The 20,055-nt window shown below is 37.7% G+C and overlaps 1 protein-coding gene across 1 annotated transcript; it reads left to right on the top strand.

The window, feature by feature from the left end:
* The first annotated feature begins 4,418 nt into the window (after positions 1 to 4,418).
* Positions 4,419 to 15,026, top strand: lta4h (leukotriene A4 hydrolase). The gene is made up of 19 exons (XM_028451623.1): positions 4,419 to 4,607; positions 8,545 to 8,675; positions 9,280 to 9,400; positions 9,587 to 9,655; positions 11,599 to 11,703; positions 11,778 to 11,830; positions 11,904 to 11,976; positions 12,051 to 12,191; positions 12,273 to 12,296; positions 12,393 to 12,463; positions 12,549 to 12,660; positions 12,740 to 12,884; positions 13,893 to 13,996; positions 14,060 to 14,130; positions 14,205 to 14,259; positions 14,336 to 14,431; positions 14,506 to 14,588; positions 14,656 to 14,760; positions 14,838 to 15,026. The coding sequence occupies exons 1-19, from the start codon at positions 4,461 to 4,463 to the stop codon at positions 14,971 to 14,973; spliced, it is 1,842 nt and encodes a 613-aa protein (XP_028307424.1). The 5' UTR covers positions 4,419 to 4,460; the 3' UTR covers positions 14,974 to 15,026.
* Positions 15,027 to 20,055: the final 5,029 nt, after the last annotated feature.

Raw genomic sequence — 20,055 nt, 5'->3', positions numbered from 1 at the left:
GCAGGGACATCAGTGACATGTGACATGTCCATGTGACATGTGACATGTCCATGTGACATGTCACATGTCACTGATGTATTCTGGGCCAAATCCAGTGATTATAGTTTTTTTGGATTGCTTCCACACTAAAATTAAAAGTAGTACACTAAAACATCAGCGCATATTTGCACAACAATAAGCACATTGTCAACCTCACACTTGTTGCAAAACTCTACACACAGTGATTTGCAAAACACTAAACACACTTAACATACTGTACATTACACACAAAAATCTATCATGAAGTCACTTTCTTGCAATACCAAAGCACCGACACAGTCATCAGGTGTGCAAACACTCATTTGCTTAATTGTAGACACACCAATCAGGTGTGTAAGCCCTATAAAAAGCAGAAGGTGAGTTCATCAGTCTTCAAGCACAATGGAAAGAGTCAGAGAAAGAATAAGACGACGACGAGGAGGAGGAATCAACAGAGGAAGAGAAGGAGGCCATGCTGGAAGAAGAGGAAGAGGAAGACAAGAAGGTTCTCAAAGAGGTCCGAATCTGACAAATAAGATCCGCGCAACACTGGTTGACCACGTTGTCAACCATGGCCTGACGCTGAGGGAGGCTGGACTGGACAGCCAAATCTAAGCTGATATACAGTGGCAAGTGTGATAAGAACATTTTGACTGGAAAATAGGTATTGTAAAAATATCATTATATCAAAAACATCTGCACGGTTTCAGTAACTGCTTACAGTACTGTAATCTATGCACTATCAGCACTTCTGTTACCTTTTCCTGTGAAATTACTTGTATTGTATACTGTTCTTTTTTTTTTTTCGACATAGGATTGAGGGTCGGGAACGACAAGGGGGAAAGTCTCCCATGTTCACAGAACAGCAAGAGAGGGAGATAGTAAACATGATTTTGGCCAACAATGCAATAACACTCAATCAGCTCCAAGCTAACATTGTCAATAACCACGTCATATTCAACAATGTCCATCAGGTCTCGACATCAACACTGGCACGAATCCTAAAAAAGAACCATATTCAAATGAAGCAAATTTATCAAGTGCCTTTCGAGCGCAATTCCGAAAAGGGTGAAACGACTGCGGCATGATTATGTAGAGGTATGTATTCACTTTAGCAGTGTGATCATGCATACTGTCTGATAATCTTTTACTGTAATATGTATACTAGATCTACACTGAACTACACAATTTTGCCTGATACTTCAGAGAGTTCTACAAATGAATGGAGATCCAGCATGAGTTCATGTACGTAGATGAGGCTGGGTTCAACCTGACGTCAACACGAAGGAGGGGTAGAAACATCATTGGCCACAGGGCTATAGTCAATGTCCCAGGGCAATGTGGGGGTACTGTAACACTCTGTGCAGCCATTACACAGAATGGGGTCCTCCACCACCATGCCCATATGGCCCGTACAACACAGCACTCATACTTACATTCTTGGACCAATTGCACAACATAACAGCATCAAATCGATCATATGCAATACATTGTTGTCTGGGACAATGTGTCTTTCCACCGCTCTGCTCTGGTTCAGAACTGGTTTCAGCAACATCCGCATTTCACCGTCTTATATCTTCCACCATACTCTGCATTCCTCAACCCTATAAAAGAGTTTTTCTCGGCATGGCGGTGGAAGGTATATGATCGTCATTTTCAGGCTGAGGTACCCCTCATCCAATCCATGGAGGCCTGTGACCAGATGGAGGTAGCAGCAATGCAAGGGTCGATTCGTCATTCAAGACGTTTCTTTCCAAGGTGTCTTGCTAATGACGACATTGCCTGCGATCCAGCTACGAAGAGACGATGTGTAGTTTTTTTTTTGTCACATTTTGTTTCAATATTATGAATCTCCATGTCAACATTTTGGGCGTGTTGAGAAATAAATAAGTTTCTTCAGTCTGTAACATTGGTCTTGTGTAGTGTTTGGTGAATTTACATAAAATTTGTACTTTGTTAATAGTAGCCTACTCTAATCATAAGGAAGCAGAAGTGCTAAAAGTGTTTGAGGTTTATCACAGCAGAGTGTAACTCATGCAAACAGAGTACAGTAATGTGAAACGTGTGTTTCATATGGTAACAAAGTGTGGTTTTTAAAAAGAAGTGTATAGTTTTTACAAGAGTGTTTAATTATGCACAGGATCTGTAGTGTTTTGAAAACACGGGCCCTGTTTTGAAAATTGTGCTTAAGCAATCCAAAAAAAACTGTAATTTAAAACTGGACTATGTGCTCTGACCTCTTTGTTCTGGTTAAGATCTGAGCTGCAGCGTTCTGAACCAGCTGCATCTGTTTGATTAAGTCATGAATACCATTACAATAGTCCAGTCTGCTGGAAATGAAAGCATGGACCAGCTTCTCCTGATCTTTCTGAGTCATAAAACCTTTCCCTTTGTTTGATAGGTAGGTTTCTTATTTGCAAAACCAAAGGCATTCGCTTGTGAATTGTTGGGCGTGTGTGACGCATGTTTTGTTTGTTTGTGAGGTTTTGGTGTGATTTCATCTTCATACATCAAGTTTATCTGGTTCTTCTGATGTTGCACTTTCATTTTGACGCTCCAGTGTGTGTATTTGTTTTTTATGTGCATGAGAGTTATTTATGTGTGTGTGTCTCTGTCCCTGTGTGTGTGTTTTTGGTTGTCTGTTTTTTCTTTCTCTTTCTGTGTGTTTGTCTGTGCAAATTAACGTTCTTTAAAAATTTAGCACCTTTTAGAAGAGAAATAAACAGGTTTTCTAAATATATAAGATTTATTATTATTATTACTTTTTTAAAAAAAGCATTGTTACGGCAAAAACGCACCTTTTTCTACTTTTTGTGCCAAGTTTAAATACAGAAAATGCAATAGACTTGTTTAGAACATTAAATAAAGGTGGGACAATATTGTGCGACAAAATATTGCAATATTAAAAAGCCACAAGATATATTGTTGATAGTACAAAAGGTATCAAAATGTTGAGGGTAAGAAGTGAATATCTTTCCATCCGTGCAGGGCCGGCTTTAGGTCATTCTGTGCCCTAGGCAAGAGTGGACATTGCCACCCCATCCAAATAAATTAATAAAAATAAAGTTTTTTTTTTTTTTTTTTAAAAGGCAATACACAGTGTACACATTGTTCGTTTTAAATGTCAATAGAAAACAATATTTAATTAAGAAAAAAGCATGTACAGTGATTGTAAAGGATATGTTTCACGTTTATTATACCTTTTTAAATGATTATTTTTTGGGGGTGGTGCAATTTGGCGCCCGAGACGACCGCCTGTGTTGCCTGGCAGAAAGACCGGCCCAATTTGTCCTAAACTAGCATGTCTTTTCAACGACAGGAAACATAGTCAATGTCCAAAGGTCTCAAATGTCAGAGTAGATGCGTAGATGCTCTAGGTTGATGTTTTGATGAACTTGTTATGCAAAGTTTGTGCAGATAGGAATGTTTTTATTAAAGAATGTCATGATAACATGTTTCGATTTTGGAATGGAATGGTTTCTGGAATGAATTGTCAGTTTCTGTTTTTGCGTTCTGTTAGCAGAGTGGCACCTTTGCACTTTGAATAAGAATAATTGTTTGTTTTTTTATTATTATTATTATTATTGTTTGTTTTACTTGAGTTGAAAAGGTCATACCCAGAATACTGTATATGTAAGTATACCCAGCAGAGGTAACAAAGTATAAATACTTTGTTACTGTACTAAAGTAGTTTTTTGGTATCTGTACTTTAATTGAATATTTCTTTTTTTGGCAACTTTTTACTTTTACTCTTTTACTTAATTTATTTTCATGTACTAGTTTCCTACAAGTTCTTAAAAATATTAAACTCAAAGTTTTATTGAGCATTTGAACTATTTACAAATTCTATCAATAATGAGTGCTACATTCTCCAGATATTCAAAAGTAACAGATTGAACTTGTTTCCATGTACCAGTATTCTACAAGTTCTTAAACTAAAATATATGGAATTTGCTGGTTTAAAAACCCTGTCCTATTATTGACGGGACATTTGTTTTACTTAAGTACCAAACATTTAGTAGCATATACTTTTTTACTTTTATTCAAGTAAGGGAGCAACTTCAATACTTTTACTTTTACCAGAGTCCTTTTTATTCAAGTATCAAACTTTATTTATTGAAGACTAGTATTTTTGCCACCACTGATACCCAGAGTTAATCAAATAAAATCATGTTGATTTTTCCAAACAGCTTTTATTTTATTTTTCTAAAAATATTGTCTCGCATCGATATCGTTAGCTCAGTATCGCATTTTGTTTCATCTCATGAGGTTTGCATATCGTCCCACCACTATCTTCAACCCAAACCCTGGCTTTTATTTTAGTATCTGTTCCATTGGTGTTTTATTGTGAAAGACAGACCGGATGCCGTGTTCTTCCGCGCTGGTAGCCTCGCTGCATCCTGCCTGTGGCTCAGTGTGGGTTTACGTCCCAGACTGTCAACATGTCGGACCCAGGGAGCTTCTCGTGCTCGTCCATGTGTGTCACCAAACACCTGAATCTGGAGCTGCACGCGGACTTCCAGGGCCGCGTGCTGCGCGGGAAAGCTGCGCTGACGGTGGAGGCTCTGCAGGACCGGCTGGTGGTTCTGGTGAGTCCCGGGGTTGACTGGGTTTACCCACATCACGGTAACCCAGCACCGGTCACACAGCCGAGTCTCGTTTCTGGTTTACTTGTAATCGTGTACCGTTCCTCAGCCAATAGGCTCTAAACTCCATGTATATGGTTTAATCCGACTCATTTCTGTTCTCTGGTTTGGTTTTGGTTTGATATACAGAGTTTTAATAGTCAGTGGTGGACGGACAGGCTATACACGGTCAGCTTTCACTTTACACACGTCAATGTGTCCATTAATCTTTGTTAAACGCTTTAATACAGAAGAAATAAAGCGGAAGATGACATAGTCAATAAAAATCAGATTAATAAGACTTCATTCATCAGCACGTGATAAAGTAACGGAACTTTATTCAGAGGAAAGTAAGAAAGTCCTTCATACAATCAATAAATGACATATCTCTGTATGTATGTGTGCATAGGTTTTTATTCATATATCTTTCAGTTACAATTACGTTTATCATATGTTCAATTATGATCACAGTGACCAGCATTTTTTCCAATTACGAGTCAATTACAATATTTTTTTATCCTCAGAAAGTTAATTATAATTACTTTCTCAATTACTAAACTTCAATTACAATGATAACGGATGTTAAATCAGCTGTAAAATACACTAAAAACAAACATTCATCATCTTTCAGTAACACTTTATAATAACCATCCTCTATAAATGGTAAATAGATAGTACATTAACCTTTAGTTAATAGTTATTTACTGTTAACAAACAATGAAATGATAGTTAATAATGATTTGTAATGCTATAATTGATGTTATATGAACAGTTTATTGACGCACACATAACATTTTATACACTTTATTAAATTGATGGTTATTATAAAATTGGAACTTTAGATTATAATCCCTTACTAATGCTTTATAAAGCATCTATAAACATGTTTTATATAGATAATTAATACTTTACTAATGGTTAATAATTGGTTTATAAACCGTCTAACAGTAAATAACTAAAGGTTAATGAACTATCTAGTTACCATTATTTACCCCTTATAAATGATGGTTATTATAAAGTGTTACCCATCTTTCCTGTCTATTGATTACTTTGTTAGGCTTCTTAATCAATGAAAATATAGGTTTTAATCATTTTAGTGTGGGGGTGTCTGAGTCTTTTTTGTGCCACTAAACCCTGTGATTTTATTGTTTTTTTTTTTTTAAATGGTAAAATGTGGGAAAGCTTGATCTGATATGTGTAGAACTGTACATAGAACTGTAACATAGTTCCCTAGTTTTGTGTTCAATTCTAATTGACAAATTCTTTTTAGAATTTTCATGGCAATTACAATTACCAAGTCAATTATCTAAACTCAATTACAATGTAATTACGACAGCAACAGATTTTTAAAATTACAATTAGAATTGTAATGATCAATTACGCAATTACAATTATAATTGACCCCAACCCTGGCATACACATTGTGTGTTTGTGTGTGGTCACTACATGATTATGCCATGATGAAATGGAAATACTACATTTTAATTGTGTATATTATACAAACTTTAAAAATATATATATATTTATAGATTTTTAAAATTAATTTGTCTTACTCAGTTTTTAAGTGTTACTGCTTCAATATTATTATTGTTTTAATATCATACAAACATTTAATAGTAATTTAATAATTTTGTAATAGTTGAAATATTAAAATCAGATTATTTACAATTGTAACGGCCTCAAAAAAATGTAGATCGCGAAGAGCTGTCCGTGGTAGAAGTAGCTTGCGAGCCAAAAAAGGTTGTGCACCCCTGGTGTGTGCGTGTTTAACAACAGGTTTACCTGGTTCCTCTGATGTTGTTCTTTCATTTTGATTCTTTGTTTTTAAGAATGTGTCGGTGATGGACATTAACTTTTTATTGTCCACAGTGGCTGGTAAATTCTAAAATCTATCTGTCACTTGTATATTGAAGTGTTGCAGTATACAATGACTAGAACCATATAATTAGACATGCACATGTGTTCTATTCAATTCAACGTTCTCTTAAAGGTGCAGTCTGCAACTCTTATAAAAGTGACTTTTTATCATCTTTGCTAAAGCTGTCACTATGTAAGGACAGCTTTACATCAAAATAGTAGTTTGTCTGAAAAAAAAAACAGACTCATTGAGCCCCCCTGCTGCTCCTGCTGCCTTTGGCAGATTGCCAGAATGCATCACGACCGAGTAAAAAGAACCAATCAGAGCCAGGATTGTGTTTGATGGGCTGTCTGACAGCTGTTGCTCACAGGCCCTCCCCTTTCCCGGAGCTAGAGCGTCGTCTTTTTTACAGTGTATGGTCTGGAGGAGTAGAAGATGGAATTGGTGATTTTTCTGCTTGAAAGGTAATTACTGCTGCTTGATTTACATTGTTTAATTTGTAATTGTTACACTAGAACTCTGTAGTGCATGTGTTGTTTGTATGCGTGCAGCAGCCTCCGTGTGGCTGCTGTAAGGGACACTGTGCTGCTGCTGACTGCACCTTTAATCAGTGCCACAGCTGATTATTCAGTAATTATGTGATACCAATAAGTGATTGCAAGGTAAAACTATCCAAGGGTCATTTTAAAGGTTGTGAAATAACAAGCAATTATTTAAAGTCTAAATAGACAAAGTGGTTCAAAATGAAGGATAGAGAAATCTATATCAATATTTCCTTGCAACTCAACCTATTTCATATGTTCACTGCACTGGACATGTTTAACTCCGGACATGTTTTGACTGTCGATACGTTGAACATGTCAGCAACTTGTCATGTCTGTGATCAGCAGAACTCCTCTGAAAAAGACTGGCAGTTGACAGTCGAAACATCTCAGGAGAAAAAATTCCAGAAAAACCATGTCTTAATAAACTAAACCTCAACTTAAAACAGAACTAAGAACTTGCTCTGAGCGCTCCCCCTAAAAGTCCCTTTTGGTTATGTCACTGTCGTAAACACTCCGCACCCCACGCTGCCTGCCCCACCCCACAGCTACAAGCGCACCTTTGCTCTCCCAAGACGGTAGCAATTAGTCACCGAAAAATCGTAATACAACAGTGACATTTCGGATGCTGTCTAGGGATGTAACGATTCACTCAACTCACGATACGATTCTCTCACGATTTATTTTATAAAATGGGAATGTACACATATGACTGAAAAATTATCCTTTATTTTTTGGGGGGGAAAAAAATAGAAAATACTGTACGGTTTGTGTGTGATGTTTGTTTTGTGTGCTGACAAAGCGGCTCTGAAAATGGATGTGTGTGTGCTGCCTGATAGAGCGCAGGGTTGTGTGTGCTTGTGCCTGTTGCCGTGACGACAGTGTGTGTCATTGCTGTGTGTTGCTGTTGAGCTGTCGCTGCATGGAGTTGCTCTATTCCTCGGACAAAGTTCTTCTTCACCTTTTTTTTTGCTGGCTCCGCCATGATATAAGTTTGAGAAAAGTGAATTTGTAGACAACCGTGTGTAGCCACGGGGCTGGTCATAATCTAGCATTAGTTTGTATTGGACTGCCGTAAAGCAGTATGTATGGCCACCGGGTCGGAGGCAGGGAAAGTTGCAAGTGCTGTTTTCTGGCCAGAGACAGCAGGGGGAGATAAGAGACCCCCCAATCACCCCATAAACACTTGTATTACCCTCACAGGGACTACGAGAAGGATTAATAAGGTGAAAAAGTTACTTGGTTCTGCTTTAACATACTGTTAAAAAAGAAAACAAATCAAATGTTGCTGGAATTTAACCTCAATGTTCCAATTCCAAGTGTTGCCCTATGAACACTACTAAAGGATCGACCGTGTTAAGTGTGCGTACGTGTGGGCACAGGTGAACTCTGCTCAGGTGCAAAGATAAACTCGGCTCACATCCTTCATGGTTTTAAGGTGGGGACTTTGTTCAGGTGTGTGTGCGCGTGCAGGTGAATTCATGGTGTGTTTCCACTGCAGACTTTGGACACCAATGACCTGAAGGTGACTTCAGTGTTGGCCAACGGTCAAAGCGCCGCCTTCAGCCTGGGCCCCAAGCACAGATTCAAAGGGTCATCCCTGAACATCACGCTGCCATTCCACCTGTCCAGGTATATTTGTATATTTAACCCAGGGCTTCTCTGACTTTTTTGGGTATGCACCCCCCAAAAAAAATTATCCTGACAAATAACACATTTTCAAATTTATTGAACTAATACGGAACAAGATAAATTGTTTTACATAATCAATCAGAAATTAAATGAAACTTATCACCTGCATAAAAAACTATTGAACAGTGCAGTAGTAAAAAATACAGGAAGTAATGAAACGTTTGCAATCTGTGACAAAAAAGGAAATGTTGTACACGATGAAATGAACTAACAGGGAACAAGTAACTGTGTTTCATAATGCAAGTAATAAAAAAGGAAATGCCGACCTCAATCATTATTTAGCTGCATTTAGTTCCACGTTATATTTTGTTCTTGGTCTAATGCAGTCTAATAATTTAATGCTCTTTTAATTTCTGCTAAATTTTTAGGCTTCTCTTCATTACTTTTTTTGTGTATATGCATTTTATTTAGTGTTATAGGTCTTTATTGGGATTAGCATAAAAACAAATCTCCTCCTGTTTGTCGCACCCCACCTGTCATACCTCCGTTCCCCTGACACTTTGATTAGGACTGATTTAACCTAACCTTTTTGTTGACCATTCAGAGGGCAGCATGTGATTGTGGAGGTGACGTATGAGACGTCTCCTTCGGCTACTGCGCTGCAGTGGCTCACACCGGAGCAGACGGCCGGGAAGAAGCATCCTTACCTGTTCAGCCAGTGCCAGGTGAGGAACTAAACACACCATCAGTCCAAACCCAGGGTTTGTTCTTCTTTCTGCTCTGAACATTGGTGACTTTCCTGTTGCTTCACACCTTGTTTCTCATGCATTTGACTGTTGTGTCAGAAAAACAACACTGACTAATGAGTTAGCAGCTTCACACCAATGTCTCATTAACACTATTTCTAACAGGCTATTCACTGCAGGAGTATGGTTCCCTGTCAGGACAGTCCATCTATTAAACACACCTACTACGCCAAGGTAAAACACACACACTTTCTATCCCACCATCTTTGACAAATGTTTTATCAACAGATTTTTCCTTGAAAACAATGATGTTGATATCCAGTAATAAAAGTTCCAAACAAGGCTCAGTTTGTCCGTATTACTTAATTCCACCCATCGTTCTTCTACCACTTGTTCTGTTGTTCCAGCAGCGTGTCTGTGAACTCACAAATGTGAGTTGCTCTCTGTAGAGTACAAAAACGACATGGCTGAAGCACAAGACAGTTTGATTTGTGGAGAAGTACACTCCAAAAATGCTTACATGTGATGCTTGACTGTGGGTAAATGAGAGCATGAGTTACAAACACATTCTGTTTGAGGAACTCATTGAGCTTATCAGTGTGAGCCTTATGAGTGTTGAGGAAGTCAGCCCACTGTACTTGTGGCAAATCAAGCTTTCCGTTTTCTCATCTATATTTAAATGGACACATCAGTAACTTTTAATTATATATGTATATATAATATATATATATATATTATGCTTATATATATATATAGATAAGCATACTATACACTGCTGAAAGTAGGCGTAATGATTACAAAGCATTTGTCACATCTTTATTATGATTAACATTTGATAATTTATAACATTTCAATGTGTGACAGCTTTACATACTTACATATTTTTGAATATGACTTTTGATATGCCAGAGTAATAAATCACTTATAGCACTTGTGTTTTTTAAAAAGGAAAAACTATTTATTTATCATTACTGACAGCTACTTGTGGCTATATATATATATTTCATTAGAAAACATATTTTGAAAAATTTAATTTTTGGATCGATACGATAATTGCACGGTGAAATATTGCAATATATTGCCGTATTGGTTTTTTCTTACACCCTTACTGTGTAGGGGTCAACTATGGCACACATTCCCTTCAATAGAATATGAAAGATTACACTACCCGATTTTACATTAACACCTTTGTAATTCCCAATATAGTTTTAAACCTTTAGTGTAATGCAATAGTATATGTTACAGAAAATAAAGAATATGGCGAAAAAAAGAATGTTGACCTAGGGACTTTAACTCATTCAGTGCCAGCCGTTTTTGAGCATTTTGACTGATTTTTAAAGACCCTCAGAATATTTTTTACTATGACTATCTGAAATCTGACACCAGATTCTGAAAGATTGAAGCCTCTACTTTCATCAGAAAAAAAATTGTTTCTGGCTTGTTTCGTTCTCCCGTAATCAGTCGTTGAATAGAGCAAGTTTCACACAAATCACCAGTTTCAGAGCAAAAAGCTGAGAAAAACAGGCTTTTTCTAAAAAAAAAAAACAAAAAAAAACATTTGCTTTATTTAAAACTCTAACATCTGAACATTCTTTTCCTTCAACAACAAAAAAACCAACAACACTGAGACAAGGGTTTGATGGCAAAATTATTATTATTTTACTATCTGGCTCACAGTTGAATGTTTTGCTTACTGTATTTTGTATCTGCCCCTCCGTCAATCACACAGCCATTACTTCCTCTTCCTTCCGACACGCAGAGATCACCCGTTTGGCCCGGTTAGTTGATTTTATCTCACGATCGCAACATAATCAATAATTCACTCAGGTCCACACATGTTCTGTGTTAGTATGTGGTGCTGTGAGCTGCTGGATACTTCACAATATCACTTCATAGCGCCATAATCTCCCTAGTCCCTGCTTCTTTTTCCTTAGCTAATGGTAGCATCATTGGCTAATCTCACATCTAAAGGTGCGCTGCTGCCACCTTCGGGGCACCAGTCGGTCACTACATCACACTACAGCTTAGATATTGATGAGGGACCTCCGCCAGGGTGTATTCTAGTAATCTCTGTGATAAAACATAAATGACGAATTATCTTGTCAATGGCACTGAGCGTGTTAAATTTGATTAACTACCTCTCATTTTCATAAAAGCATCTAATGTCTCTCTCTCAGGTGTCTGTCCCTAAGGACCTGGTGGTGGTGATGAGTGCAGTCAGAGATGGACAGGAGGAAGACCCTCAGGACAACAGCCGTATCATCTATAGGTTCAGGCAGCCGGTGGGTGTGCTTTACTTTACTGTTATCCTGACCTCAGCTCAGGTGTGATCGTCCTCTGTTTGACCTCTGCTCAGGTGCCCATGCCTTCCTACCTCATTGCCATCGGGGTCGGAGCCCTGGAGAGCAGGTACAGTATGTTTACATCAGCTCTACTCTGAAGTCCTCACATGACATGCCTCTGACCTGTGACTGTTGCACAGGGAGATTGGTCCTCGCTCCAGAGTCTGGTCTGAGAAGGAGTTTGTGGATAAAGCTGCATTTGAATTCTCTGATGTGAGAGGCCATGTTAATGATCAACTCAGCTAATGGGAGACTTGGGCTGAACAAACAAAGTGTTTGTATTTCAGACGGAGAAGATGCTGAAGACAGCCGAGGACCTGGCAGGACCGTACGTCTGGGGCCAGTACGACATCCTGGTTCTGCCTCCATCTTTCCCGTATGGTGGAATGGAGAACCCATGTTTGACCTTTGCCACGCCCACCCTGCTGGTACACGCACACACGTAAGTCGCTGGTGAGGTCATGTGACAGTTGGTGCTGATCAGCTTGTGTGCTGTTTCTCTGTTTCAGGCTGGAGACAAGTCGCTTTCCAACGTGAGTCAAACATGTCACGTCATCTACTTTTCATCTAGGTTTTTCTTTCGTTATGTCAGACACCCATTACCTACTTTTCACACACCTTCATTTCAGGTGATAGCCCATGAGATTTCCCACAGCTGGACGGGTAACCTGGTGACCAATAAGACCTGGGAGCACTTCTGGTAACCTGTGGACAACAACAACAAACACCTGAGTGAGAAGGACATGTGTGCTGACTCAGCAATTGTGTGTATGTGTTCATTCCAGGCTGAACGAGGGTCACACGGTGTATCTGGAGAGGATGATTGGCAGGTGTATGGAGGGTGAGCAGTTCAGACAGTTCAAAGCTATCGGAGGCTGGAAAGACCTGCAGGACTCTGTGAGGGAATGGTCCACATGCTGTCACCCATTTTTATTTATTTTTTCTCCTGCCCTCATTTATGTGCGTCTTCCTCCAGGTGAACACTTTTGGAGCCAACAATCCTTTGACCAACCTGGTGCCCAATCTGCAGGATGTGGACCCTGATGACGCCTTCTCCTCCGTGCCTTATGAGAAGGGCTTTGCTCTGCTCTATCACCTGGAGGAGCTGATGGGTGGGCCAGGTATCACCTCTGCTCAGTCACATGCTCGCCTCAACTCAGCAGTGTAGTACACATTATTCTTTTATAAAACAATTACCAAACCTTTATGTAGTCACGTGCACTCATCAGGGTGTGGGTCAATTATAATTGTAATTGTGTAATTGATCATTAATTAAAATTATGTCAATTATAATTGTAAATGTAATTTTTAAAATATGTTGCTGTCATAATTGTAATTAAGTTGTGATTGAGTTTAGACAGTTGACTTTGTAATTGCCATGAAAATTCTATAAAAATCAATTTTAGATTATAAATATAATTTAACGCAAAACCGGGGAACCATGTTACATTTCTGTGTACTGTTCTACACATATAGTTAACAAGTGGCTCAGTGGAAGGGTGGGTCGTCCAATAACCGAAGGGTTGGAATCCCGCTCTAGCCAAGTCATTGTCGTGTCCTTGGGCAAGGCACTTCACCCACATTGCCTCGTATGAATGTAGTGTGTGAGTGAGCATTGGTGGTGGTCGGAGGAGCATATGGCGCACGATGGCAGCCTTGCTTCTGTCAGTCTGCCCCAGGGCAAGTAAGCTGTGCTTACCACCACTAAGTGTGGAATGAAAGAATAATGCACATATACAGCCGTTTCTATGATAAACTGCTATATAAAAGCCAATGCATTATTATTAAATGATGTTTCATATCAAGCTTTCCCACATTTTAACATTTAAAAAAATTAAATGGAGGGGTACGCTGACACAAAAAAGGCTCAGACGCCCACACCAAAAAAATTAAAAACTATATTTTCATTGATTAGGAAGCCTAACAAGATAACCAACAAATAGGAAATAAATGATGATAGATATTTGTTTTTAGTGTATTTTACAGCTGATTTAGGACCTGTTATAGATGCTAGAGATGCTAACAAAAAGCTAACAACATGATTATTCGGTTATTTCAATCTCAGTAACTGTGATTAATTGTAATTGAAAATGTAATTGTAACTAAAAATGTAATTGTCTGTCCTTCAGAGGTGTTTATGGGTTTTGTTAAATCCTACATCCAGCTGTTCGCCTACGGCAGCGCCACCACTGAGGACTGGAAGAACTATCTGTTCACCTACTTTAAGGATAAGGTGAGCAAACATGTCACCATTTACCTGCTGAGGTTTAGGTTCCAACTCCAGCTTCTGTCTTAGGTGGACATCTTGAACAAGGTGGACTGGAACGCTTGGATGTTCACGCCTGGAATGCCTCCAGTGAAACCTCAGTGAGTGGATCCACCTGCTCTCTAAACAAGCATTAAGCCAGACCCCCATCCTCTGATTTGTTTTGGTTTTTCAGGTATGACACCACGATGGCAGATGCCTGCATCGCTCTGAGTCAGAGGTGGATCAGGGTGAGTCCTGTACCTTGGTCTAGTTCTGCTGTGGTTTTAGACGCGACTCCTATTTTTGTCTTCTTTCCTCCTTCAGGCTAATGACCAGGACCTGAGTGGGTTCAAAGAGTCCGACGTAAAGACTCTGTCATCCCACCAGCTCATTGAGTTCCTGTCATTGCTGCTTCAGGAGGTAAATTCCACATTGGCTTCACATGCTTGACCAGACCCCCTCACACCAGGTCCTCTCTACTCTCCTCCCACTAGGAGGCGCTCCCTCTGAGCCACGTGAAGAAGATGCAGGAGGTTTACAACCTCAATGCCATCAAGAACTCCGAGATACGTTTCAGGTGAGCATCCTTTGATGAAGCCCCTCCCACTGCTTATCTTGGTGCTGATTGGCTGTGTATCTATCAGGTGGCTACGGCTGTGTGTGCGTTCTCGGTGGGAGGAGATGGTTCCCGAGGCGCTGAAAATGGCGACAGAACAGGGCCGGATGAAGTTTACTCGACCGCTTTTCAGGTGCACCACTCGCCTGCGAGTCCCCATTGTTGTGAATGCATTTAACACTTGTATTGTTTTTTGATTGTTTTTTTCAGAGAGATTCATAACTTTGAAAAGTATCGAGACGAAGCCATTCGTACTTTTGTGGTGCATCGAGCTGCGATGCATTCGGTCACCTCTGGACTGGTCTCCAAAGACCTGAAGGTGGATGTGATTAGCTCACCTCTGTGAAAGTCTGACCGCTTCATGATTTTGTCTGATTAAATCTATGGCTTCAACATTAATATTCTTGTTTTATTGTGTGATGATTTGAATGTTAAAGTTAATGTTTTTGGCTCATCAAATCCTCACTGAGCAGAGATGTAAGAGCAGAGACACGTGGCTGTCACTAAGTGCACATCTTAAAGGGGGGTATCATGTTTTTTTTCAGGCACATAGTACCATTCTATAGCATACTCAAATAACTATGCTACCCAAATTGTTGGGAAAATGCAGCAAATATAGGAAAAAAACTTTAAAGAAATTTTCCTCTGTAGCACACGGTTCATGATGCTTCGGTTTTGCCTCTGTCTCTTTAAGAAACTCCAAGCTTGTCTGACACGCCCATGAACACTCCCCCTTCAGTACTCATACAAATACGCATGGATTTTGTTTACTTCTGTTTTTCTGTGCGCTGTATTTGGATACTTTCTACATACATTGCTACAATACATTAGAATGATTATCAAAGTGATGAATGCTAATGTACGGACGGAGATCTCTCTTCCCTGTCACCGACACACACACACACACACACACACACACACACACACACACACACACACACACACACACACACACACACACACACACACACACACACACACACACACACACACACACACACACACACACACACACACACACACACACACACACACACATGCCCGTGCTGCTGCTGCTGGCTCTATAGTCCAGAGTGGGGATCGCATTGGTTTTTAGTGTCTGTGTAATTATTAATCCACTTTCAAATAAGCTCTTGTTGTAAAGCAGTCATCTGAAAAGTGCCTGGAACAAACATAGCAGATATTTTTGGGACGAGGGCCGCTTCATAAGAAACTAACTATTGTTCACCAATTGTTTCATCCAAAAGAGGGCATTTTTAAAAACTAAAGGCAGGCAGGCAGGCAGCTACTACGCTAAGTAGAGTAAACTGATAAACACGAAGTTATCTCTCAGCCGTTTTTCGCGTCCTGGAAGTGTGGGAGAATGCAAATTTGTCATCACTGTGTAGTGAAATGGCCAAGATTGGTCCATGATGCAAGGCTCTTGAGAAAGAGCTATAATTTTAGACAATTCCAGCAAAATAAATGGTCTAATTTTTAGCTGACAGTGCATACTCACTATTACCTTGGCTTATGACACCTTTTTAATTTTTTTTTCGATTGGTGTATTTTTTTGTAATGTACAGTGCCCGTCGGAAGTATGCATTCATGTGGGAGCATAAGGGGTATATTTGCAGGTGCAAAATGTGGGTGCAATTTTCCTGGTTTAATTCTATGGGACATGTGCATGACATCATCACTTTTGTATTTTCCTGTAACGTATGTTTTTTGGAGTCGTGTATTTATGCATCTTTCTGTTGTCTTTTTGTGCATAAATGTTTGCCGTTTTTTTATTTAAATTTGTTTGTAATGTATGTTTTTTTGGAGTCATGTGTATTTTTGTATTGTTTTTGTTGCTATTGTAGTGTGATTCAGGAGTCATTTTGTGTATTTTTCTGTAAATTAATGTTTTTTGAAGTCGAGTACAGTGCCTGTCGGAAGAATGTATTCATATAGTGGGAGCTTAAGAAGAGTTGTCAATTATGGGCATCATAATAACAACATACTCTGTAGCATTATAAAGGGGTAGATTTGCAGGTGCAAAGTAAAATAGCATATGCAATTTCCCTGGTTTAATTCTATGAGACATGCGCATGATAAATGTGTTTTTTTCTCTCATTGTTATATTTTTTTTTGTTTGGCGTTTTTTTCTGTAATGTACAGTGCCCGTCGGAAGTATGCATTCATGTGGGATTATAAGTATTTAGTTTAGTGTATTTTGAGTCATTTTCATGTTTTTGTTGTCGTTTGGTGTAGTTTTCTGTGTTTTTTGTTGTCGAGTGTGTGTGTGTGTGTGTGTGTGTGTGTGCGCGCGCGTGTGTCTGCCTAACTTTCACTAAACTTATCTATTTTCAGTAGTTAGGTGTAGTGGCAGGTGTGTCGTGACTGTTTACTGATCTGACTCAACACTACAGTCACTACCACCCAATGGACAGGTGTGGTAACAGACTGTAACCGGACGAAATGGTGGGCCGTTACACACACACACACACACACACACACACACACACACACACACACACACACACACACACACACACACACACACACACACACACACACACACACACACACACACACACACACACACACACACACACACACACACACACACACACACACACACACACACACACACACACACACTTGCTTTTATAGGTAGATAGTATAAAAGTATAGACTAGTACAGTGCCCGTCGGAAGTATGCATTCATGTGGGAGCATAAGGGGTATAATTGCATATTTTTGTATCTTTCTGTTGTGTTTTTGTGCATTTTTTTGTATAATTATTATTTTTGTTACTCATTTTTATATTTTTTGTTTGATGTATTTTTCTGTAATGTATGTTTTTGGAGTCACTATGTGTATTCTTGTACCGTTCTGTTGTCTTTTTGTGCATTTTTTATATAATTATTGTTTTTTGTTGCCATTGCAGTGATTCTGGAAAATTTTTGTACATTCTCCATTCTACATTATCTATTCTACATTCTATATTATCTATTCTACATTCCATAATCTACATTATATATTTTAACATTCTACATTCTATATCCCACATTATATATTCTATATTCTACATCCCACATTCTATATTCCACATTCTATCTTCCATCTTCTACCTTCTATATTTCAACATTCTATATTTGAACATTCTATATTCCACATTATATATTCTATATTCGACATTCTGTATTCTACATTCTATATTCTCAATTCTACATTCCATATTCTATATTCTCAATTCTACAATTCACATTCTACCTTCTATATTCTACATTCTATATTATCGATTCTACCTACTACATTCTTCCTACTACATTCTACCATTCTATCTTAACATTCTAGATTCTATATTCCACATTATATATTCTATATTCTCAATTCTACATTCTCAATTCTAAAATCTACATTCTACCTTCTATATTCTACATTCTATATTATCCATTCTACATTTCACATTCTACAGTGCCCGTTGGAAGTATGCATTCATGTGGGAGCATAAGGGGTATAATTGCGTATTTTTGTATCTTTCTGTTGTGTTTTTGTGCAATTTTTTGTATAATTATTGTTTTTGTTACTAATTTTTATATGTTTTTGTATTTTTCTGTAATGTATGTTTTTGGAGTCACTATGTGTATTCTTGTACCTTTCTGTTTTCTTTTTGTGCATTTTTTGCATAATTATTGATTTTTGTTGCCATTGCAGTGATTCTGGAAAACTTGTGGTACATTCGCCAGTTAGCTAGTCTACAGGCTATATTATCTGTCTACATTTTATATTTTACATTCGACATTCTCCCTTCTATAGTCTACATTGTCACATTCTACCTTCTATATTCTACATTCTACCTTCTATATTCTACTTTATCTATTCTACATTCTCTATTCTACATTTCCTATTCTACCTTCTATATTATCTATTCTACATTTCACATTCTACTTTCTATATTCTATATTATCTATTCTACATTCTCTATTCTACATTCTATATTTCACATTCTAGCTTCTATATTCTACCGTCTATATTCTACATTCTATATTTCACATTCTACCTTATATATATTCTACATTCGACCTTCTACCTTCTATGCTCTATATTCTAAATTCTACATTATCTATTCTACATTTCACATTCTACCTTCTATATTACCTATTCTACAGTCTACATTCTATATTTCACATTCTACCTTCTACCTTCTATATTCTAAATTCTACATCCTATCTTCTATCTTCTACCGTCTATATTTTAACATTATATATTTTAACATTCTACATTCCACATTATATATTCGCCATTCTATCTTCTATATTTTAACATTCTATATTCCACATTATATATTCTATATTCTACATTTCACATTCTATATTCTCTATTCTACATTCTCAATTCTACATTCCATATTCTCTATTCTACATTCTCAATTCTACATTCTCTATTCTATATTAACCAATTCTACATTCTCTTCTACATTCTACCTTCTATATTCTGTACTCTCTATTCTACATTTCACATTCTACCGTCTATATTCTACATTCTACCTTCTATATTCTGTACTCTCTATTCTACATTTCACATTCTACCGTCTATATTCTACATTCTACCTTCTATATTCTACATTCTATATTATCCATTCTACATTTCACATTCTACCTTCTACATTTTAACATTTTTTATCTTTCTGTTGTGTTTCTGTGCATTTTTTGTATAATAATTATTTTTGTTACTCATTTTTATATTTTTTGTTTGATGTATTTTTCTGTAATGTATGTTGTTGGAGTCACTATGTGTGTTCTTGTACCTTTCTGTTGTCTTTTTGTGCATTTTTTGTATAATTACTTTTTTTGTTGCCATTGCAGTGTGATTATGGAAAATTTTTGTGTCTTTTTTAGTGTAGTTTTGTGCATTTCTGTTGTTATTTTGTGTATTTTCATATGTTTTTTGATGTTTGGTGTATTTTTCTATGTATGTTTTTTGGAGTAATTTTGTGTGTTTTTGGAGCCTTTTTGTATATTTTTATGCATTTCTGTTGTCATTTTGTGTACTTTTTGTAGAAATATTGTCTAGTTTTATTTTACTTTTTTCGTATATTTTTATTATAAATACTGTGTGTGTGTGTCTACATCCATCTCCTTCGTGCACCCGCATTGTATTTTTCTGTAATGTATATTTTTTGGAGTCATGTGTAGTTTTTATTCTTTCAGTTGTCTTTTTGTGCATTTTTTTGTGTTTTACTTTACTCATTTAGTATATTTTTATTATAAATAAATAAATATCGTGTGTTTGTGCTCCTTGAAATGTTTGAGACGCTGATAACCAAACTCCATAGACATTGTAGCGCCAATCAGAAAAACAACAAAACTGCGCAAAACAGAACGTAAAACTCCAAACTACATGAGTAAGTAAGTAAATTAAAGTATTATCTACAATTCGGCTGTCTTTTTTTTTTTTTA

This window comes from Gouania willdenowi, chromosome 6 (assembly GCF_900634775.1).
Source record: "Gouania willdenowi chromosome 6, fGouWil2.1, whole genome shotgun sequence".
Lineage (NCBI taxonomy): Eukaryota > Metazoa > Chordata > Actinopteri > Blenniiformes > Gobiesocidae > Gouania > Gouania willdenowi.
Note: the sequence above shows the minus strand (reverse complement) of the source record. Positions and strands in the feature narration are given on the sequence as shown.

Excerpts from the sequence above, each read along its gene's own strand:
- lta4h (XM_028451623.1), top strand. The coding sequence starts at position 4,461 with ATGTCGGACCCAGGGAGCTTCTCGTGCTCGTCCATGTGTGTCACCAAA. Across the intron at positions 13,997-14,059 it reads TCACCTACTTTAAGGATAAG|GTGGACATCTTGAACAAGGT; the intron begins GTGAGCAAACAT and ends CTTCTGTCTTAG. Across the intron at positions 14,761-14,837 it reads TTTACTCGACCGCTTTTCAG|AGAGATTCATAACTTTGAAA; the intron begins GTGCACCACTCG and ends TGTTTTTTTCAG.